A 24,934-nucleotide genomic window follows, 5' to 3' on the forward strand; every position below is an offset into this window, starting at 1 on the left:
ATTGTAGTAGTATATCAATCAAGTAAATAATGAGAAACTGTGTGTGCAGAGATTTCTGACAGGCTCAGGATGCTCTAGGTGCTCTCAGGAGGGCTTCTCACCCAAGTTAAGGGGATGGGATTTAGGGAAAGCGTTCCAGAGATGGGGGACAGGGAGGGATGCATGGCTAAAGCATTTTAAAGAAGCTGTAGGAATGAGTTTGTGAAACAAAAAGGTGGAAAAGCTTTCTAGGTGAAAGGAATAAATAACATGGAAAAACAAGGAATGAAGAGACTACAGGCCTAAAGGTGATGGAAAAATTTAGAAACTGGTAACAGTGATGGTTGAACAACTTGATGAACATAATTTCACTGAACTGTACGTGTGGAGATTATTGACATGACAAATGTTTTGTTACCTATATATATTTACCACAATGAAAAAAGAGAGAGAGAGAAAGACCACAAGCTTGCTCTTGAGGTAGTGGGAGGAGAGGTTGCCCAGGCAAGCAAGAACTGTGCCCTGAACACGGTAGAAGTGAGATCAGACTGTCAATTTATAAAAGTCACTCTGTCTACTTTGAGGAAGATGGGTCTGAAGGTAATGGTGAGGGGTTATTCAGTAAGAATGACGAGACCAGCAAAAAATGCATTGTTGTGGGAATACAGGTGAGAGATGACGTGGCTATGAAGTTAGACAAAAGGGAGTCAATTCAAGAAAAATGAAGGAAGTGGGATCAGCAGGGCTAGATGACTACTTGATATTACATATAGGGGCAAGGAAGAGGGAAGTGAGTCTAAGATGACTCTCAGGTTTCTGGATTACTTGACTAAGGAGATGACAGTGCCTTTGACCAAAATAGATAACACGGCCGTAGGAGCAGGTCTTGGGAGGGGCTTAACGAAGGATGATAAATTTAGTCATGCACTGATTGTTTTAAGGGCCTGTGCGTCCAGGGGGAAATATTCCATAATTTAAGAAGTGCCTCCTATGTGCCTGGATGAAGCAGTGGTGGTTCAGTGGTAGAATTCTTGCCTCCAACGCAGGAAACCCAGGTTCAATTCCCAGCCAGTGTACCTTATACGTGGCTACCACCCATCTATCAGTGGAGGCTTGTGTGTTACGATGTTAAACAGGTTTCAGCAGAGCACCCAGACTAAGACAGACTAGGAAGAATGGCCCGGTGATCTACTTCCAAAAATCAGCGAATGATAATCCTATGAATCACAACAGTCTGATCCACAACCAATCATGGGGATGGTGCAGGACTGGGCAACATTTTGTCCGTTGTGTGTGGGGGTCACCATGAGTCTGGGGCTGATTCAATGGCAGCTAATAACAACTATGTTGATGAGTATTTGGGTCGAGAGATTTGGGGTGAAGGAAGGAATTAGAGAATCATCAATGTATTACGAAACTTGAAGCCATGGGAGGTGATGAGACTATCGAGAGACATGATGCCAATTGAGGCAAGAGAAGACTAAGGATAGGGAGCAATATCAATATTTAGGAAGCAAGCTCAAACTTCTAGAACAGAGACCAAAGAGGAACCAGTAGAAAGAGAATAAAAAACCTTCTGGAGAAGAGTATCCAACAAGCTAAAGGAAGAATGAACTTCAAGGGGAGAGGAGCCAATAGCACGGAACTTCGAAGAAACCAATTAAGATAAGAACTGAAGATGCTCACTAAGTAGAAGACCCCTGCTTTTCATGGCAAGAGTGGTTTCAATGGAATGATGAGACTGGAGGTTAGAGTACAGGGGTGAGGCAGCAGTTTACTACATGCCTATTTACAATAATGACGGAAGGAAACCACCAATGTTCAATGATGAAGGGCTATTAAATTACAGTAAATCAACTTAATCGGCATATCAAGGCATCATTTAAAATTATAATAAGGAAGTGTATATAGGCCTTGAAGGTTTACCCCTATATTTTCTTCTAAGAGTTTAACAGTTTTAGTTCTTATGTTTAGGTCATGAATCCATTTTGAGTTCATTTTCATATATGGTGTGAGGCATGGGTCCAACTTCATCCTTTTGCAGGTGGAGATCCAGTTGTCCCAGCACCATTTATTGAGAGATTATTCTTTCCCCATTGAATGGACTAGGCACCATGGTCAAAAATCAACTGACTGAAGTGTATGTGTGGAAATTGTTGAGATGGAGTATATTTTATGTATATTTTCACCACAATAAAAAAAAGAAAAAAATAAATTGTATACATATACGGATTTATTTCTGAAGTCTCAATTCTATTCCATTGGTCTATATGTCTACACAGATTCCTGGCGGCACAGTGGTTAAGAGCTCAGCAGCTTACCAAAAGGCTGGCAGTTCAAATCCACCAGCCCCTCCTTGGAAACCCTGTGGGGCAGCTCTACTCTGTTCTATAGGGTAGCTATGAGTCAGAATCAGCTCAATGGCAACGAGTTAACATGTCTATCCTTCAACCACTACCATGCTGTTTTGATTATTACTGCTTTATAAACTATTTTAACTCATGTAATGTAAATACAGCAACTCTGAATATTAGATTTTATCATCCTTGCTTTATGGATGAGGAAACAGCGCTTCAGAGATGGAAAGCAGCTTACCCAAGGTCATCACCGAGTAGAAGGAAGGGGCAGATTCCAAAATCAGGTCTGTCAGATTCAAAGCCCCTTCTCTTCACTGCTCTCTGGCTCCTGTATTTATTGCCTCTAGTACCATAAGACAATTGAACGGAGTCAAGGGAAAGGTAGTTTTTTTTTGTTGTTGTCCTTGTTTTCTTTTTAGTTCCTTTTAGCAGCACCCGTGAGGGTTTTCTTGCGTACAGAAATTAAAGTGAGTTTCACTCAAACTATTTTGAGGGATCAAACTTGTGAATATTAAAACGGTAAATGCCAAAACACAATCTGATTCCACCTGCTCAGCCATTTAATTAGATTCCCTGATTCAAATAAGATTCCGATATCTAACAGAATTTCAGAGCTCCCTTCCCCTAAAAAAATACTTTAGTAAAAAGACTCTAATAAGTCAACAATGTTATTAACTAAAATGCCCTCTCCATCAGCAGATAAATGGATAAACAAAATGTGGCATATCCATACAATGTAATATTAGTCAGCCATAAAGGGAAATGAAGTCCCGATGCATCCTTCAACACGGATGAACCTTGAAAACATTACACGATAAGTCAGTCACAAAAGGACAAATACTGTATGATCGTACTTACATGAAGTAGACAAATCCATAGAAACCAAAGCTTATTAGTGGTTACCAGGACCCCTGGTGGGGCATTGGTTAAGAGCTTGGCTGCTAACCAAAACATCAGCAGTTCGAATCCACCAGATGCTCCTTGGAAACACGATGGGGCAGTTCTACTCAGTCCTACAGGGTCACTATGAGTTGGAATCAACTTGACAGCAACTGGTTTTTTTTTGTTGTTGTTTTCTTTTCTTTTGTCTTTTGTTTTAGGGGCACAGAGTTATTGGTTAAGGAGTACAGGGTTTCTGTTGATGGAGGCAGAATAATTCAGAAGAGAATAGTGATAATGATTGAACAACACGAAGAATATAATTGAAGTGACTGAATTATACATGTAAAAATTATTGAATTGGCAAATACTTTGGTGTATATGTTTTTACCACAATTTTTTTAAAAAGGTAATTTAAAAAATGCCGTCATGTCACTAGTAAGGGAAGGAATCTAAGGTGAGGGAGGCCCAGGGGACTGTCCTCATGAGACACACAGTCCTCCAGGGAAACTGGAGGGTGTCTGACAACGCCTGAATCACTTAAAAAGAATTACCAGAATTCTCTATCCCTAAGAATTCTGTATCCCTGAATGACACGGATTACTGTTGTTGAAGAGTCTCCTAGATTCTCAAAGAATTTTCAGATCTGAAAGGGCCTTAGGGAAAAGCTGCCAACAGATACTCTTTCAGAGGCAGCCATGCAAATTACCTCAGGCCTTTTGTGTGTGTGTGTGTGTGTGTGTGTGTGTGTTTAACTACTATTTTTTTTTTTTGTACTTCAGATGAAGGTTTACAGAACAAACTAGCTTCTCATTAAACAATTAGCGCACATTGTTTTGTGACATTTGTTGCCAACCCCATGACATGTCAACACTCTCCCCCTATCGACCTCAGCTTCCCTATTACCACCTTTCCTGTCCCCTCTGGCCTTCTTATCCTTACCCCTGAGCTGGTGTATCTAATCTTTGGCTGAAGGGTGAACCTCAGGAGTGACTTCATTACTGAGCTATAAGTCTGTTTGGGGGCCATACTTTCGGGGTTTCTCCAGTCTTTGTCAGACCAGTAAGTCTGATCTTTTGTGTGTGTGTGTGTGTGTGAGTTAGAATTTTGTTCTACGTTTTTCTCTGGCTCCGTCCCGGACCCTCTATTGTGATCCCTGTCAGAGCAGTCAGTGGTGGTTGCCGGGCACCATCTAGTTGTGCTGGACTCAGTCTGGTGTAAGTTGTATACCTGTGGTCCATTAGTCATTTGGACTAATCTTCCCCTGTGTCTTCGGTTTTCTTCTTTTTCCCTTGTGCCAGACGAAATGAGACCAGTGAAGTATCTTAGGTGGCTGCTCAGAAGCTTTTAAGACCCCAGACGCTACTCACCAAAGTAGAATGTAGAACATTTTCTTTATAAACTATGTCGTGCCAATTGAGCTAGATATTCCCCATAGCTTGTGCCTCTTAAAACAAAGGAAGCTGGACTTGAAAGGGCACTTCCAGGAGACATTCAATAAAAATTGAAAATGTGGGTCATAACGTTTACAGTTCTGTAGGACAGCATCCTAAATTTCTCTGGTCATAAGAACCACCTGGGGCCCTGGTTAACAACTGAGCGTCCAGGTCACTCCAAGGAGATTCTGATTCAGTGAGTCTGGGGAGGGACCTGGGGAGTTTATATTTTGAGCATGCACCCCCTGGTGCTAATCACCATAAGAAGTCTGAGAAATACTACTAGAGGGACATGGTTATAATCCTCTAACACAGGCAGGAAGATGACAGTTTTGAAGGTAGGTAAATATTTGCAGGTCAAAAAATAATTCAGAGGCAGAGCTAACATGGCGGAATAGACAGACGCTTCTGGCGAACCCTCTTTACAACAAAGACCCGAAAAAACAAGTGAAACAAGTATATTTGTGACAAGCTGAGAGGCTTCAGCATCAAAGGCAAGCTTAGACAATGAACTGCGGGGCAGGGGGAGGAAGAGACCGTTCAGAAGTGGAGAGGAGTTACCGGACTTGAATCACAGGGAGCCCTCAGGCATCATTCCCAGAGTGGCGGCAACAGCAATGGCTGGCCGGTACTAGCGTTCGGCTGCAGTTTCCTCAGGAAGAAGCAGCCAGCCACACAGCCTACTCACACCTTGGGAACCTGAGGAGAACGGTACGCTTGGCAAAAGCTAAGCATTTGCGTATATTTTACAGTGCCCCCCCACCTGCAAGCCGGCTTCAGCAGCTGAATCCCTGGGCCTGAGATAGACCCTGGTGAGCACCTAGGGCCATCCTCCTGGCCTTGGGGAAGGAAAAAATTTGCAACGGAGGGAAAAGATAATTTGCTAGCTCTGTTAACCAGGGGAGCTCAGGACAGAAGCAGCTCTTGTCCAGGCATAAACCATCTCTGGCCTTGAGCACCTTTCCCTTCTGCATGAACCTGTGTGGGCCTATTTCAGGAGAATAGGCCCTTGGTTGGCAGACTTCAACCATTTCAGCTGGGCAGTGGAGAGGTGAGTGTTTGACATTTGACATTGCTTTGCCTATTAAACAAGGTCCTCACCTATCCACATCACGGACCTAAGGACTGGTAGCTCCACTCAGGTCACCCAGCCACCCGCGACAGGGGTCCAAAGGTAACTGGTACCTCCCAGTCCTTACAACCAAAAACTTTGGGCGCCCATGGTCCCTCTGCAGAACCCACCTACCAGCACGCTCTAGGGAACAGAGACGTATTTTCCTCAGAGACACTTGGGGGTCAGTTCACAGCCTCCTGCCTTGTTCAGAGCGTGACCCCGTGCTGCAATCAGAAACTGGTATATACGCCAATCACCCCTGCCCCTCTAAGAATGTATGACAGAGCCTGTACCACATACTTGGTGATCAGCCACCTGGAAACCTGAGCTGAATTCATACAAGAAAACTGGATGGATTCCTAGACTGATATACCTGATAACAGTTCTAGCCAGATGGGGACAGGACACCAGAGCTCCATAGGCGAAAATAATCAAGCTAGCTCACTCAAGCAACCCATAGGGGTATACCAAAACAAAACAAAGCAAGCAACTAGGACACAGTAATCAAGCATAAACTAACACAATAACTCACAGATGGCTTGGAGACAACAGTGAATATCAAGTCACATAAAGAAACAGATCATGATCACCTCAACAGGCTCTCAAAACAAAGAATCCAGGGATCTTCTGGATGAAAGTGCACTCCTGGAATTACCAGATGCAGAATATAAAAGTTTCATATACAGAAACCCTTCAAGACATCAGGAAGGAAATGAGGCAATACGCAGAACAAGCCAAGAAACACACAGATAAAGCAACTGAAGAAATTAGGAAGATTATTCACAAACATAATGAAAAGTTTAATAAGCTGGAAAAATCCATAGACAGACAGCAATCAGAAATTCAGGTTAACAAAAATATTACAGAATTAGACAACTCAATAGAAAGTCAGAGGAGCAGAACTGAGCAAGTAGAAGCTTGAATTTCTGAGCTCGAAGATAAATCACTTGGCACTAATATATTTAAAGAAAAATCAGATAAAAGAATTTAAAAAAATGAAGAAATCTTAAGAATCATGTGGGACTCTATCAAGAGAAATAACCTACGAGTGACTGGAGTACCAAGACAAGGAGGGACAACAGAAAATACAGAGAAAATTGTTGAAGATTTGTTGGCAGAAAACTTCCCCGATATTGTGAAAAATGAGAAGATATCTATCCAAGATGCTCATCAAATCCACATAGGGAAGATCTTAAAAGAAAGTCACCAAGACATATTATAATCAAACTTGCCAAAACCAAAGATAAAGAGAGAATTATAAGAGCAGCGAGGGATAAAAGAAAAGTCACCTACAAGGGAGAGCCAATAAGAATAAGCTCGGACTACTCGGCAGAAACCATGCAGGCAAGAAGGCAATGGGATGACATATTTAAAAAACTGAAGGAAAAAATTGCCTGCCAAGAATCATATATCCAGCAAAACTGTCTCTTAAATATAGGTGAAATTAAGACATTTCCAGATAAACACAAGTTTAGGGAATTTGTAAAAACCAAACCAAAACTACAAGAAATATTAAAGGGAGTTCTTTGGTTAGAAAAATCAATAATATCAGGTATCAACCCAAGACTAGAACACTGGGTAGAGCAACCAGAAGTCAACCCAGACAGGGAAGTCAAAAAAAAAGCAACACTATTTAAACAAAAAAAAAGAGCCAAAACAGAGTAACAGCGATGTTATTATATAAAAGACAACATTAAAATAATAAAGAGGGACTAAGAAATGTAATCATACACCTTCCATATGGAGAGGAAGATATGGCGATGCAAAGACATAAAAGTTAGTTTTAAATTTGGGTAAATAATAAGGTAACCACAAAGGAGACAAACTATCCTACTCATCAAAATAAAATACAAGGTAAAAATACAGACACAACAGAAACAAAATCAACAAAAACAAATATGAGGAAAGAACAATAAATAAAGAAAATCCACTCAGCACATAAAATCAAGTGGGAAAAAGAAACTGTCGACACACAAAAAAAGACATCAAAATGATAGCACTAAATTCATACTTCTCCATAATTACCCTGAATGCAAAAGAACTAAATGTACCAATAAAGAGACAGAGAGTGGCAGAATGGATTAAAAAACAAGATCCGTCTATATGCTGCCTACAAGAGACACACCTTAGACTTAGAGACACAAACAAACTCAAACTCAAAGGATGGAAAAAAATATATGAAGCAAACAACAATCAAAAAAGAGCAGGAATGGCAATATTAATTTCTGACAAAATACACTTTAAAGTTAAATCCATCAGAAAAGATAATGAAGGACACTATATAATGATTAAAGGGACAACACACCAAGAAGATATAACCATATTAAATATTTATGCACCCAATGACAGGGCTGCAAGATACATAAAACAAACTATCAGATCCGCATTGAAAAGTGAGATAGACAGCTCCACAATAGTAGTAGGAGACTTCAACACAACACTTTCGGTGAAGGACAGGACATCCAGAAAAAAGCTCAATAAAGACACGGAAGATCTAAATGCCACAATCAACCAACTTGACCTCACAGACATATACAAAACACTCCACCCAACAGCAACCAACTATACTTTCTTTTCTAGTGCACATGGAACATTCTCTAGAATAGACCACATATTAGGTGATAAAGCAAGCCTTAGCAGAATCCAAAACATTGAAATATTACAAAGCATCTTCTCTGACCATAAGGCCATAAAACTGGAAATCAATAACAGAAAAAGCAAGGAAAAGAAATGAAACGCTTGGAAACTGAATAATACCCTGCTCAAAAAAGAATGGATTATAGAAGACATTAAGGATGGAATAAAGAAATTCAGAGAACCCAATGAGAATGAAAACACTTCCTATCAGAACCTTTGGGACACAGCAAAAGTGGTGCTCAGAGGCCAATTTATATCAATAAATGCACACATCCAAAAAGGGCCAAAATCAAAGAATTATCCCTACAACTTGAACAACTAGAAAAAGAGCAACAAAAGAAACCCACAGGTACCAGAAGAAAACAAATAATAAAAATTAGAGCTGAACTAAATGAAATAGAAAACAGAAAAACAATTGAAAGAATTAACAAGACCAAAAGCTAGTTTTTTGAAAAAAATCAACAAAATTCATGAACTACTGGTCAAACTGACAAAAGAAAAACAGGAGAGGAAGCAAATAACCCGAATAAGAAAAGAGAAGAGTGATATTACAACACACCCAACTGAAACTAAAAGAATCATATCAGATTACTATGAAAAACTATACTCAAAAAAATTTGAAAACCTAGAAGAAATGGATGAATTCCTAGAAACACACTACCTCCCTAAATTGACACAAACAGAGGTAGAACAACTAAATAGGCCAATAACAAGAGATGGAAAAGGTAATCAAAAAACTCCCAACAAAAAAAACCCTGGTCCGGATGGCTTCACTGCAGAGTTCTACCAAACTTTCGGAGAAGACTTAACACCACTACTACTAAAGGTATTTCAGAGCATAGAAAAGGACGGAATACTACCAAACTCATTCTATGAAGCCACCATATCCCCGATACCAAAAGCAGGTAAAGACACCACAAAAAAAAGAAAATTATAGACCTATATCCCTCATGAATGTAGATGCAAAAATCATCAACAAAATTCTAGCCAATAGAATTCAACAACATATCAAAAAAAAAAAAAATTCACCATGACCAAGTGGGATTCATACCAGGTATGCATAAAAAAAAAAGTTTTTTTTTTTATGCAGGGATGGTTCAATATTAGAAAAAAAATTAATGTAATCCATCATATAAATAAAACAAAAGACAAGAATCACAGGATTTTATCAATTGATGCAGAAAAGGCATTTGATAAAGTTCAACACTCGTTCATGATAAAAACTCTCAGCAAAATAGGAATAGAAGGGAAATTGCTCAACATACTAAAGGGCATTTTTACAAAGCCAATAGCCAACATCCCCCTAAATGGAGAGAGCCTGAAAACATTCCCACTGAGATCGAGAACCAGACAAGGATGCCCTTTCACATCACTCTTATTCAACACTGTGCTGGAAGTCCTGGCCAGAGAAATTAGGCTAAATAAATAAATAAAGGGCATTCAGATTGGCAAGGAAGAAGTAAAAGTATCTCTATTTGCAGATGACAGGATCTTATACACGGAAAACCCTAAGGAATCCTCCAGAAAACTACTGAAACTAATAGAAGAGTTCAGCAGAGTATCGGGATATAAGATAAACATAAAAAAATCAGTTGGATTCCTCTACACTAACAAAAAGAACATTGAAGAGGAAATCACCAAATCAATGCCTTTTACAGTAATCCCCAAGAAGATAAAATATTTAGGAATAAATCTTACCAGAGATGTAAAAGACTTATACAAAGAAAACTATAGAACACTTCTGCAAGAAACCAAAAGAGACTTACATAAGTGGAAGAACATACCTTGCTCGTGGATAGGAAGACTTAACATTGTAAAAATGTCTATTCTACCAAAAGCGATCTATACATTTAACACAATTCCGATCCAAATCCCAAGGACATTCTTTAATGAGATGGAGAAACAAATCACCAACTTCATATGGAAGGGAAAGAGGCCCCGGATAAATAAGGCATTACTGAAAAAGAAGAACAAAGTGGGAGGCCTTACTTTACCTGATTTTAGAACCTATCATACCTCCACTGTAGTCAAGACAGCCTTCTACTGGTACAACAACAGATACATGGACCAATGGAACAGAATTGAGAATCCATACATAAATCCAACCACATACGAGCAGTTGATATTTGACAAAGGCCCAAAAGGGTTAAATGGGGAAAAGACAGTCTTTTTAACAAATGGTGCTGGCATAACTGGATATCCATCTGCAAAAAAATGAAACAAGACCCATACCTCACTCCATGCACGAAAACGAGCTCAAAATGGATCAAAGACCTAAATATAAAACCTAAAATGATAAAGACTATGGAAGAAAAAATAGGGACAACGTCAGGAGCCCTAATACATGGCATAAACAGTATACAAAACATTATAAAGAATGTAGAAGAAAAACTAGATAACGGGGAAAAAAACATAGGTGTTTGATTTTTAGGAGTTAGATAACTGGGAGCTCCTAAAAATCAAACACCTATGCTCATCCAAAGACTTCATAAAAAGAGTAAAAAGACTACCTACAGACTGGAAAAAAGTTTTTAGCTATGACATTTCCAATCAGCACCTGATCTCTAAAATCTACATGATACTGCAAAAACTCAACTGCAAAAAGAGAAATAATCCAATTAAAAAATGGGCAAAAGATATGAATAGACATTTCACTAAAGAAGACATTCAGGTAGCTAACAGATACATGAGGAAATGTTCACGATCATTAGCCATTAGAGATATGCTGATCAAAACTACAATGAGATTTCATCTCACTCCAACGAGGCTGGCATTAATCCAAAAAACACAAAATAATAAATGTTGGAGAGTCTGTGGAGAGATTGGAACACTTATACACTGCAGGTGGGAATGTCAAATGGTAGAACCACTTTGGAAATCAATTTGGTGCTTCCTTAAAAAGCTAGAAATAGAACTACCATACGATCCAGCAATCCCACTCCTCGGAATATACCCTAGAGAAATAAGAGCCTTTACACGAACAGATATATGCACACCCATGTTTATTGCAGCACTGTTTACAATAGCAAAATGATGGAAGCAGCCAAGACGCCCATCAACGGATGAATGGATAAATAAATTATGGTATATTCACACAGTGGAATACTACGCATCGATAAAGAACAGTGAGGACTCTGTGAAACATTTCATAACGTGGAGGAATCTGGAAGGCATTATGCTGAGTGAAATTAGTCAATTGCAAAAGGACAAATATTGTATAAGACCACTATTATAAGAACTTGAGAAATAGTTTAAACTGAGAAGAAAACATTCTTTCATGGTTACAAGAGAGGGGAGGGAGGAGGGTGGGAGAGCGGCATTCACTAATTAGATAGTAGATAAGAACTACTTTAGGTGAAGGGAAAGACAGCACACAATACAGGGGAGGTCAGTACAACTGAACTAAACCAAAAGCAGTTTCCTGAATAAACTAAATGCTTCGAAGGCCAGCATAGCAGGGGCAGGGGTCTGGGTACCATGGTTTCAGGGGACATCTAAGTCAATTTGCATAATAAAATCTATTAAGAAAACATTCTGCATCCCACTTTGAAGAGTGGCATCTGGAGTCTTAAATGCTAGCAAGCAGCCATCTAAGATGCATCAATTGGTCTCAACCCAGCTGGAACAAAGGAGAATGAAGAACACCAAGGACACAAGGCAATTACGAGCCCAAGAGACAGAAAGAGCCATGTGAACCAGCAAGTACGTCATCCTGAGACCAGAAGAACTAGATGGTGCCCGGCTACAACCCATGACTGTCCTGACAGGGAACACAACAGAGAACCCCTGAGGGAACAGGAGAGCATGGGATGCAGAACCCAAATTCTCATAAGACCAGACTTAATGGTCTGACTGAGACTAGAAGGACACTGGTGGTCATGGCCCCCAGACTTTCTGTTGGCCCAGGACAGGAGCCATGCCCAAAGCCGACTCTTCAGACATGGATTGGACTGGACAATGGGTTGGAGAGGGATCCTGGTGAAGAGTGAGCTTCTTGGATCAGGTGGATACTTGAGACTATGTTGGCATCTCCTGCCTGGAGGGAAGATGAGAGGGTGGATGGGGTTAGAAGCTGGTGAAATGGACTCGAAAATAGAGAGTAGAGGGAGAGAGCAGGCTGTCTCATTAGGGAGAGAGTAATTGGGAGTGTGTAGCAAGTTGTATATGGGTTTTTGTGTGAGAGACTGACTTGATTTGTAAACTTTCACTTAAAGCACAATAAAAATTATTAAAAAAAAAAAAATTCTCCATTTGCAAAGTGCTGTCTTTGGTTTACAAAAGCAAGGGTCTCGTCTTACAATTCTTTTTGCTATGTTTATCGTGGTTTTAGTGGGTATTGACATGTATGTGTGTATATACCCACACATGTCCCCACATGTCTGTCAGCTTGTCATACTGGAGGGGCTTGGGTGTTGCTGTGATGCTGGAAGCTATACCACCAGTATTCAAATACCAGCAGGGTCACCCATGGTGGACAGGTTTCACCTGAGCTTCCAGACTAAGACAGGCTAGGAAGAAGGACCTGGCAGTGTACTTCTGAGAAGAATTAGCCACTGAAAACCTTATGAATAGCAGCAGAACACTGTCAGACATAATGGCAGAAGAGGAGCCACTCAGATTGGAAGACACTCAAAATACAACTGGGGAAGAGCTGCCTCCAAGGGTAGAGTAGACCTTAATGACGTGGATGGAGTCAAGCTTTTGGGATCTTCATTTGCTGATGTGGCACAACCCAAATGAGAAGAAACAGCTGCAAACATCAATTAATAATCATAACGTGCAATGTAAAAAGTATGAATCTAGGGAAATTGGAAATCAACGAAAATGAAATGGAACACATAAACATCGATATCCTAGGCATTAGTGAGCTGAAATGGACTGGGATTGGCCATTTTGAATTGGACAATCATATGGTCTACTATGCTGGGAATGACAACCTGAAGAGGAATGGCATTGCATTCATCATGAAAAAGGACATTTCAAGATCTATCCTGAAGTACAACACTATTAGTGATAGGATAATATTCATACACCTACAAGGAAGACCAGTTAATACAACTGTGATTCAAGTTTACACACTAACCACTGAGGCCAAAGATGAAGAAATTGAAGATTTTTACTAACTTCTGAAGTCTGAAATTGATTGAACATGCAATCAGGATGCATTAATTACTGGTGATTGGAATGTGAAAGTTGGAAACAAAGACAAAGGATCAGTACTTGGAAAACACGGCCTTGGTATAGAAATGATGCCAGAGATCTCGTGACAGAATTTTGTAAGACCAACGACCTCTTCATTGCAAATAACTTTTCTGGACAACATAAACGGCAATTATGTACATGGACCTTACCAGATGGAATACACAAGAATCAAATCAACTACATCTGTGGAAAGAGACGATGGAAAAGCTCAATATCATCAGTCAGAACAAGGCCAAGTGCCAACTGTGGAACAGACCAGCAATTGCTCATATGCAAGTTCAAGTTAAATTGATGAAAATTAGAACAAGTCAATGAGAGCCCAAGTATGACCTTGAGTATATCCCACCTGAATTTAAAGACCATCTCAAGAAAAGATTTGATGCATTGAACACTAATGACCAAAAACCAGACAAGTTGTGGAATGACATCAAGGACATCATACATGAAGAAGGCAAAAAGTCATTAAAAAGAAGGAAAGAAAGAAAAGAGCAAATGGATGTCAGAAGAGACTCTGAAATTTGCTCTTGAATGTCAAGTAGCTAAGCAAAAGGAAGAAATGATAAAGTAAAAGAGCTGAACAGGAGATTTCAAAGGGAGGCTAGAGAAGACAAAGTAAAGTATTATAATGAAATGTACAAAAACCTGGAGTTAGAAAACCAAAAAGCAAGAACACACTCGGCATTTTTCAAGCTGAAAGAACTGAAGAAAAAACTCAAGCCTCAAGTTGCAATATTGAAGAATTCTACAGGGAAAATATTAAATGACACAGGTAGCATCAAAGGAATACACACGGTCACTATACAAAAAAGAATTGGTCAAAGTTCAACCATTTCAGGAGGCAGCGTATGGTCAGAAACCAATAGCACTGAGGAAGAAGTTCAAGCTGCACCGAAGGTACTGGCTACAAACAAGCCTCCAGGACTTGACGGAATACCAGTTGAGATGTTTCAACAAAAAAGATGCAGCGCTGGAAGTGCTCACTCGTCTATCGCAAGAAATCTGGAAACCAGCTACCTGGAAAACTGACTGGAAGAGATCCATATTTATGCCTAGTCCCAAAAAAGGTGATCCAACAGAATGCAGAAATTATCAAACAATATCATTAATGTCACACGCAAGTAAAATTTTGCTGAAGATCACTCAAAAGCAGCTGCACGGTATATCGACAGAGAACTGCCAGAAATTCAAGCCGGATTCAGAAGAGGACATGGAACCAGGGGTATCACTGATGCTGCCAGATGGATCCTGGCTGAAAGCAGAGGATACCAGAAAGTTGTTTACCTGTGTATTATTGACTATGCAAAGGCATTTGACTGTGTGGATCATAACAGATTATGGATAACATTTTGAAAAATGGGAATTCCAGAACACTTAAGTGTGCTCATGAGGAACCTGTACATGGGTCAAGAGGCAGTCATTCAAACAGAGTAAGGGGATACTGTGTGGTTTAAAGACAAGATAGATGTGCATCAGGGTTGTGTCCTTTTACCATATTTATTCAATCTGTATGATGAGCAAATAATCCAAGAAACTGAACTATATGAAGAAGAACAGGGCATCAGGATTGGAGGAAGACTCATTAACAACCTGCATTATGCAGATGACACGACATTGCTTGCTGAAAGTGAAGAGGACTTGAAGCACTTACTGATGAGGATCAGTATGGATTACACCTCGAAATAAAACAAAAATCCTTAAACTGGACCAATAAGCAACATCATGACAAGCTGAGAAAATATTGAAGTTGTCAAGGGTTTCATTTTACTTGGATCCACAATCAACACCCAAGAAAGCAGCAGTCAAGAAATCAAAAGATGTATTGCATTGGGCAAATCTGCTGCAAAAGACCTCTTTAAAGTGTTAAAAAGCAAGGATGTCATCTTGAAGACTGATGTGCACCTGACCCAAGCCATGGTGTTTTCAGTTGCCTCATATGCATGGAAAGCTGGACAATGAATAAGGAAGGCTGAAGAACTGACACCTTCGAATCCTGGTATTAGTGAAGAATATTGAATATACCGTGGACTGCCAAAAGAATGAACAAATCTGTTTTGGAACAAGTACAATCAGAATGCTCCTTAGAACCAAGAATGGCGAGAATATGTCTCACTTACTTTGGGCATGTTTTCAGGAGGGACCAGTCCCTGGAGAAGGACATGGTGCTTGGTAAAGTCAGTGAAAAACAGGAAGACTTTCAACAAGATGGACTGACACACTGGCTGCAACAGTAGGCTCAAGTATAACAACGATTGTGAGGATGGTGATTGTACATAAGGTAGCTACGACTTGAAACAGACTCGACAGCACCTAACTACAACAACCCACACCTGCACGTACTTTTGGGCTTCAGTTATTTTTATATAAATGATAGCTATTTATTTATACAGCTGTGACGTAGATCACAAAAAAAGAAGTAAATGCAATTGAAATGTTGCCATCCAGAACCATCATTGTCAGTCACTGGATGAGTAGTCTTCCAAGTGTTTCTATGCATAGACAAGCAGGCAAGATACAACTGTATACAGCTGGGATTATACTAAACCACAAAACCAAATCAAACCTGTTGCCGTGAAGTCAATTCCAACTCATAGCGATCCTACAGGACAGAGTACAACTGCCCCCCATAGGGTTTCCAAGAAGTAGCTGGTAGATTCAAACTACCGACCCTTTGTTTAGCAGCTGAGCTCTTAACCACCACGCCACCAAGGCGATTGGCTGCTAATGGAAAGATTGGCATTTCAAACCCATCCAAAGGCTCCAAAGCAGAAAATCTGGTGATCTGCTTTTGTAAAGATTATAGCCAAGGAAATCCTATAGGGTAATTCTCCTCTGTCACACGGAGTTGCTAGGAGTCAGAATCGATAGGACAGCACCCAACAACAATTCCTACATAAGAATAGGGCTTATCTTTTCATGGCAATATAGATTTATATCATCACTTTTCCATTTGTATGAATAAACCATAATTTGCTGAACAAATGCTTCTTTTTAAAGATTTTGGAATTGGTATGCTGGTGTTTTTACCTGTCTAAGAGTCGGCCCCCAACTTATGGGGACCCCAGGCACAACGAGCCCAGTCCTGCTCCATCTCCATCATAGGTAGCAGATCTGACCACTGTAATCCATAGGGTTTTCATTGGCTGAATTTTCAGAAGTAGATCTCCAGGCCTTTCTTCCTAGTTCATCAGCTCCACTGAAACCTGTTTGGCCTCACAGCAACATGCAAGCCTCCACTGACAGACAGAGGTGGCTGCACATGAGGTGCACTGGCCCTCAGTTGAACCCAAGTCTCCGGCTTGGAAGGTGAGAATTCTACCACTGAACCACCAATGCGCCTAGCACATAGAATACCTGAAAGCAGTTACCGGATCCGTACGTGACAGCTACTTTGGCTGGAATGGGTAGAGGAGGAAGTGTTGAGGAGAACCGGCGGTGGTGGTGAGGAAAAGGGATAAAGAATCACAGAGAAATCTTAACAAATTTGACTGTGAAAGTGAGAGAGAGACAGAGCTCTGGGCTTGCAAGACCCTGAACCTGTTGCCCTTGAGTTGATCCCGACTCACAGCGGCCCTATAGGATAGAGTAGAACTGCGCCACGGGGTTTCCAAGGAGCAGCTGGTGGATTCGAACTACTGACCTTTTGGTTAGCAGCCAAGCTCTTAAACACTGCACCACTAGGGCTCCTATAAGCCCCTAGTCATCTTTTAATTTTCAGGTCCTGGATTCTTTTTCTTTTTCTTTTTTTTTTTTTTATGCTTTAGGTGAAAGTTTACAGAGCAAATTAGTTTCTCATTCAAAAATTTATACACAACTTTTGTGACATTTGTTGCAATCCCCTTTACACTCTGGGTTCCCTGTGTCCATTTGTCCAGTTTTCCTGTCCCTTCCTGACTTTTCATCCTTGCTTTGGGGCAGGTGTTCCCCATTTGGTCTCGTATACTTGAATGAACTAAGAAGCACGTTCCTCACCTGTGTTATTTGTTTAATGTTGTTGTTATTAGGTGTCGGTAAGTGGGTTCCCACTCATAGCGACCCTACATGCAACAGAATGAAACACTGCCCAGTCCTGCACCATCCTCACAACCGTTGCTATGATTGAGCTCAACAATGGACACACTGGGTTTGCTTAATAGGCCTGTCTAATCTTTGGCTGAAAGGTGGACTTCAGGAGTGGCTTCAGTTCTGAGTTAGCAGGGTGTCCAGGAGCCATAGTCTCGGGGGTTCCTCCAGTCTCTGTCAGAGAAGTAAGTCTGGTTTTTTTTCGTGAGTATGAATTTTGTTCTAGATTTTTTTCTTCCACTCTGTCCGGAACCCACTATCATAATCCCTGTCAGTTGCCAGGCACCATCTAGTTCTGGGCTCAGCCTGGTGTAGGCTATGGTTCATGTGGTCCATTAGTCTTTTGGACTAACATATTCCTTGTGTCTTTGATTTTCTTCATTCTCCTTTGCCCCAGATGGGATGGGAAAGATGTATCTTAGGTGGCCTCTCACAAGTTTTTAAGACCCTAGACGCTACTCACCAACGCCTGGATTCTTTTAAACATGCAGGAGTATAATTAAATTTGTTTCAAAACTCTTTGTCACTGCACCAAATAACCTACCTTGAGTATTACTCATCTATGTACTATACTTAATATGTCCAGACACCTCAGAGCCCCACAGATAGGCCAGATGGCCAATGCTTTGTCTTGTTGATTCCATGAGTAAACCATGTACTCCAATTTTTGTCTGGGAAACATGTTCAGCTATAACAAAAGCATAGAAAGTAAATGAGAATAGACCCCTCTAGTTTTCATTTTTTTTTTTTCCCCTCTCAAAAGCTTGCTTGAATTGCTAAAATGATAAGCTCTTTGGAGATGAGTATTTGAAGGGCTGTTCTTTCACTTTCAGTGCTAAAAGAGGAAAATACAGAATTATTGTGTGGGTACTGACACAACTACTTGTCTGAAAGTTCCATGGCTAGATGATCATTAAGTTGGTTGAATCCCTGTATGTTGACACAATTCCAAGTAAATGTATTTGTAACACAAGTGTAAGGGCCGACCCAGTATTTAAAACATTTAGGCTGGTTTGGGAGGGAAATTAAGAGTAGGACATTTATACTCAAATAACCTGTGTATTTACAGGCGTTTTAACATTTTAATAGCAAAATGAGTATCATCACCTTGAAAAAAATGTAGCCTTTTTCTTTCATGAATTTTACGTGTTTCGTACACTCTACTGATTTCCCAACAGTCTCCTTGTGACAGATAAAACCAGCTGCTATACAGTCAACGCTGACTCATGGTGACTCCATGTGTGTCAGAGTAGAACTGGGCTCCATAGGATTTTCAATGGCTGATTTTTCAGAAGTAGACTGCCAGGCCTTTCTTCCGAGGTGCCTCTGGGTTGACTCGATCTTCCAATCTTTTGGTTAGCAGCCGAGCGCGTACCCAGGGACTCCTTAGAACAGCTAAAAAACTGAAATATAAGAGTATCTTATCCAGAAACTCAAGAACCAGAAACTGACTAGTGTCTTCACCCTAATCTCCACAGCGGTGCTTTTCCCACCGAACCTTGAGGAAATGTGGCAGAAACAAAGAAAATGCTAGAAGCTAGTAGAACACTGGAGAAAGAGCATAGCTATGAAGTCAGACAAACCTGGGTCTCAACGAGTCCCAGTCCTGCTACTTTTTAAGTTGAACCTTATGAATAGGTTGCCACATTCAACTGTGTTTGACCTACAAAAATGGCCAGCCTGTGTGGTTGCCATAATAGCCAGGTGACTTGGGCAGCCTGCTAAAATCTCTAACCCTTGTTTCTTCCTCTGCCTCTCAAAGGGTGGGTATGAGGATTAGGCAAGACAATGCAGGTCACGAGTTTAGCACAGTACCTGCTGAACAATAAGCATTCAAATAAACTACAGCTTTCATTGTTATATGTTGATACCTCATTTTAGGAATCTCAGAATTCTCCCGAAAACAAGATTAACTTTCCTTCTAGCTTACCGCAGCATCTCCAGGTCCTTTGATGGGCAGTCTCTACTTTGTAAGTTTCTTTTCCCTTTAATACACCTGGCTAACTCCTTTTCATCCTCAGGTTTCCTCTCAAATATCACCTCGTCCAGGAGGCCTCCCCTGACTACTCCTCCCACGGTAAGGTGAGAACAGCCCTTTCGAACAGCAATGCAATTACTGATTCTAAATTAGACTCCAAGGTCCTACAGGGAAGAGCCTTCATTTTCCTCTAAATTTCCCTCAGGCAGTGCTGTATGAGGTGCTCATTAAATGTTTAAGGAAAGAATCGTTTAACCACAGGTGCGGAAGCTGGCCACACATACCATCTGTAAACAAGCCCATGCTCTAAACCAGCTGTTAAAAGTACTCTCTGGGTTCTTGTTATTGTTGTTAGTTGCCATTCAGTTGGCTCTGACTGATGGCGGTCCCATGAAAAAGAGAAAACACCGTTGCTCAGTCCTGCGCCATCTTCACAATGGTTGGTATACTCAAGTCCATTGTTGTGGCCACTATGTATTTTGAGTGCCTTCCAACCTGAGGGGGCTACTACTCTTCTAGCACGGTATTGGCAATAATTCTCTTGTGATCCATAAGCTTTCCATTGGCTAATTTTCAGAAGTAGATCGCCAGGCTTTTCGCAGTCTAGAAACTCCACTGAAACCTGTCCACCATGGGTGATCCTCCAGATAATTGAAATCCTGGTGGCATAGCTTCCACCATCACAACAACATGAAAGCCAACACAGTACTACAAATTGGTATATGGTGAATTCTCCAGGTTAAACCAAAACCAAACCAAACCCATTGCTGTCAAGTTGATAGCGACCCTATAGGAGTAGAACTGCCCTATAGGGTTTCCAAGGCTATAATCTTTAATCTTTACAGAAGCAGACTGCCACATCTCTCTCCCGAAGAGCAGGTGATGGGTTCAAACTGCCTACCTTTCAGTTAGCAGCCAAGCGCCAAGAGCTACCACGGCTCTTCCCTCTCCAAGTTAGTGGCTCTCAAAGTGTGATTCTGGGACCAGCAGCATCAGCACCAACTAGGAACTTGTTAGAAATGCTAATTCTCAGATCTCACCCCAGGCTGACTGAAACAGAAGGAATCTGTGTTTTAACAAGCCCTCCAACTGATTCTGATGCGGCTCAAGTTTGAGAACCACTGCTCTGGGTCTGGGGACCTGGTAGCAAACAGTGGTTAAGAGCTACGGCTGCTAACCAAAAAGGTCAGCAGTTCGAATCCACCAGCTGCTCCTTGGAAACCCTATAGGGCAGTTCAACTCTGTCCTATAGGGTCACTATGAGTTGGAATCAATGGTAATGGGTTTTTGGTTTGGCTCTGGGTCGATCCAATTCCAGTATTAGGAGGGGCTGCTGGCATGACCTCCATGAGTATCCCCATATACTGAGGGGACCCTAGGAAAGGGGGAACTGCAGAGGGACTCTGAGGTGCACAGAATTAAAACTTTCAAGCTGTCACCTTCGACTCACTTTTCTAAGCCCATATTAGGGATGAGGCAATGATAAACAAACAAACAAAAAACCCACTGCCGTCAAGTCGATTACGACTCATAGTGACCCTCTAGGACAGAGCAGAAGTGCCCCGTAGAGTTTCCAGGAAGCGCCTGGCGGATTTGAACTGCCGACCTTTTGGTTAGCAGCCGTAGCACTTAATCACTATGCCACCAGGGTTTCCTTAACTTTATCTAAATTACCTAACAATGCAAATCCACATCTAGAAAGTGAAGCTATCCCCTAACTCCTGGCATCCTTCCTGAAGATAAAAAGGCAAAGATGATTCTGCCAAATCAGAAAGATATTCAAAATCCCTTAAAGTGGCAAGAAAGCAAGCCCCAGGCAAATAGTGCTTTTCAGAGGAGACGCCAAGATGGTAAAGGAGGGCAGAAGTGATACAGGCTGATGGTCGTAAACCTCAGGTCAAGGGCAGGCTCGCTCCTCCACCTGTATGTACCAGACATTGCTTGTCAGTCATGACATTCGTGCTCAACACATTGGACAGCATCTAACCCAACCAACCCAATCCATTGCCAACAAATCGAATTCTGACTCAGCGACCCTGTAGGACAGAGTAGAACTGCTCTCATAGGGTTTCCAAGGCTATAAATCTTCATTGAAACAGACTGCCGCATCTTTCTCCCTCGGAACAGCTGGTTGGTTCAAGCCCTTAACCATTGCACCACCAGGGCTCCTGGACAGCACCTAAAAACCAAACAAACCCACTGGCCATTGAGTTGATTCCAACTCATAGGACAGCACCTAGGAATCCTCAAAATTAACTCCAGCCAGCCACTACCAATTTAACACAATTGGCCCTTGAGAAAAACCTGTTATTCCGAATTTAGGAGTCAAGTGTTCAAGCTCTGTTCAGTTAGTACAGAAATCAGCTGTGTAAAATGAACCGAATGTAGAAGTCAGGGGCTATGCAACCATGGGGAAATCATTTAAAACCTCTGAATCTCGGTTTCCTTCTTTGAAAAAGGAAATGCCTTCCTCTCAGAGTTGTTGTGAGGATAGACAGCATGTGTGAAAGCACCGTGCCCCGTACCTGGCCCATAAATAAATAGAAGGCCTTTAATAAGTGCTTGTTGAATCTGAAACTAGGGCGATGTGGGATGCCCTGGGAAAAACTCTTGCCACCCAAGATCCCCTGAAGTTAATCCATCCCAGAAACTCAAGCTTAAGTGTTTACAAATGAAAGAGCTCGGAATGAAGTGCTGACAGGAAACCAAACTGCAGTCAGAAGGGCGTGTGGTCAGTAGTGCAGGGACTCACACATGGGAGCGGCTGGGCTGAGTCAGAAAGGGCCTTCCCTCCAACAGACAATGCAGCTCCGATCCCTTTTGAGATACTCCACACTGCCTCTCCTGTTCACTTGACTAATAAATCAATAGATCTTACCTAGAAATCTAGTATCAGGAATATCCCTTCTGGAGAGAACATCTCAGTGAACAAAACCCACTGCAAGCCCTGTCAGCTCAGTGGAATGTAAGGACTTCTCCGCTCAAGTGCCCCCATTTGGACAACTTACTATTGCTGTTAGGAGCCATCGAGTAAGCTCCACCTTATGGAGACCTTATGGGTAACAGAACGACATGTTGCCTGGTCCTGCTCCATCCCCATGGTCTTTGTTATGTTTGACTCCATTGTAGCAGCTATTGTGTCGGCCCATCGCACTGAGGGTTTCCTTCTTTTCTACTGACCCTCTACTTTACCAAACACAACGACCCTTTCTAGCAATCAGTCTTCCCTGACGATGTGTCCAAGGTAAGCAAGATGAACTTTTGCCATCCTTGCTTCCAAGGAGTATTTCACTTGTGTTTCTTCTAAGACTGATTTGTTTGTTCTTCTGGCAGTCCAAGGTATATTCAATATTCTTTGCCAACACCACAATTCAACTGTATCAGTTCTTCTTCTGTCTTCTTTTTTCATTGTTCAGCTTTCACATGCATATGAGGCAACTGAAAAGACCAAGCCTTGCAGGAATGCCTCCATATGTGCCAGGTACTTGCTATACATGAACTCATTTAACTTCATCATACCATTCCCATTTCAAAGATGAAGAAGCTGGGGCTCAGAAACATTAAGACAGTTGCCAAATATCACACAACTAGGAGGCACTGGGATTTGAATACTTTCTACTATTCATTCTGGGGTGTGCTACTCACACTCACACTCACTCCCCTAAACTTCAGCTCTTACATGTAACTGGACTTGGGCTGAGTGAGAGCGTAAACAGACAGGAATTATACAAACAGCACATGAAAAAATTTCCACCCCCATTCCAGCCAGCCGTGGACTGGCCTATAATCAAGGGTTAAAGTGTAACTAAGAACAAATACATTCCCACATCTGTTAAAATAAAAGTTAATACCTTTTAAATCTCACTTAATTCGTATTTAAACTGAATCCATAAATAGATAATACTTGCTTTTAGCTCTTTTGCTAAAAGCTAGTACATAATTAATCTTTAGAAGCCAGTATGATTGATATCTTTTTATACTTCTAGCAAAATGATTACCACTGTTATAAAATTCCACAACACAATGATAATGAAAAAACTTGATGTACCAGAATGACCTCCAACCCCAGGCACCAAAATATCATGTTGTCCTTCCTAACAGTTAGGCATTTGTTCTGGACCATAGGAGGGTATGCTATACCCAGGCAGGTCCTCAATGAAATTCAACCTACCATGGAAAAGTTATGTCTATCAAAGTAGACCATAACTGCAGATAGGATGTTTGTGTTCTTCCATAAAAGGTATATTACAATTAAATTTTATTTGCTAGTGAACAGTCTACTCGATATTGAATATATTTTGATATCAACAACACTGAAACTGGTGGCATTAATTACTTCTAGGATGTGAAATAATGTACATTAACTTTTTGGTGAAGAAAAGCCAGTAACTAGGCTAAGAGACAAATAAGCAAGTACCTGGTGAGGTAGGCTGTCTACCACGACAGGTTGACGTCTTGGGGAGAACGTGTGCCTGGTGGTGTGGTTGGGGTGCCAGTCCCACTCACAAGGAGATGATAATAAGGTGGTGCTCCGCACCCTGAAAAAGACAGTATTGTTAAAACCCAATATGGTCATTACTAGCATGGTGGAATCCTAGGAAATGCACTGAAATTCATACACCATGCAATGCATCCATTTATAGTATGGATTTTCATATATTCAGAGTTGTGCAACCATCACCACAATCAATTTTAGAACATTTTAATGACCCCAGAAAGAACCCTGCACCCCTTAGCCATCACCCCTAACCCCCACCCCATTAAGAAACCACTAATCTACTTTCTCTGTCGCTATAAAAAAAAAAAAAAAAAAAACAGCTGCTGTGGAGTAATTTCCAACTCATAGTGACCCTATAGGACCACGCAGAACTGCCCCATAGGGTTTCCAAGGCTGTAATCTTTACAGAAGCAGACTACCGCATCCTTTTCTCTGGTGGGTTCCAACCTCTGACCTTTTGGTTAGCAGCCCAGCACTTAACCAGTACGCTACTAGGGCTCTTTTTCTGTCTCTACAGATTTGTCTATTCTGGATATTTCATATAAATGGAATCATATCTATGTGCCCTTTTGTAGACACAAAAGATTCTTTCACATACCGTTTTTAAGGTTCATCCATGTTCTACCATAGATCAGTTATCAGTACTTAATTTCTTTTTATGGCTAGATAATATCCCAATATATGGATATACCGTATTTTACTTATCCATTCATCATTTAATGGACATTTGGCTTGTTTCCACTTTGTGGCTATTATGAATAAAGCTGCTCTGTGCATTTCCATATAAGTGGCGTA

General features: G+C 41.0%; 1 protein-coding gene across 1 annotated transcript in view; it reads right to left on the reverse strand.

The window, feature by feature from the left end:
- The window catches only part of TJP2 (tight junction protein 2), a 119,006-nt gene extending 94,599 nt beyond the window's left edge, over window positions 1-24,407 (reverse strand). The window contains exon 1 of the mRNA XM_010587537.3: window positions 24,059-24,407. Within this exon, the coding sequence (XP_010585839.2) occupies window positions 24,059-24,226 (168 nt within the window). The 5' untranslated portion in view covers window positions 24,227-24,407. The remainder of the gene's footprint in view (window positions 1-24,058) is intronic.
- Between the last annotated feature and the right edge of the window lie 527 nt (window positions 24,408-24,934).

Source organism: Loxodonta africana, chromosome 9 (genome assembly GCF_030014295.1).
Source record: "Loxodonta africana isolate mLoxAfr1 chromosome 9, mLoxAfr1.hap2, whole genome shotgun sequence".
Lineage (NCBI taxonomy): Eukaryota > Metazoa > Chordata > Mammalia > Proboscidea > Elephantidae > Loxodonta > Loxodonta africana.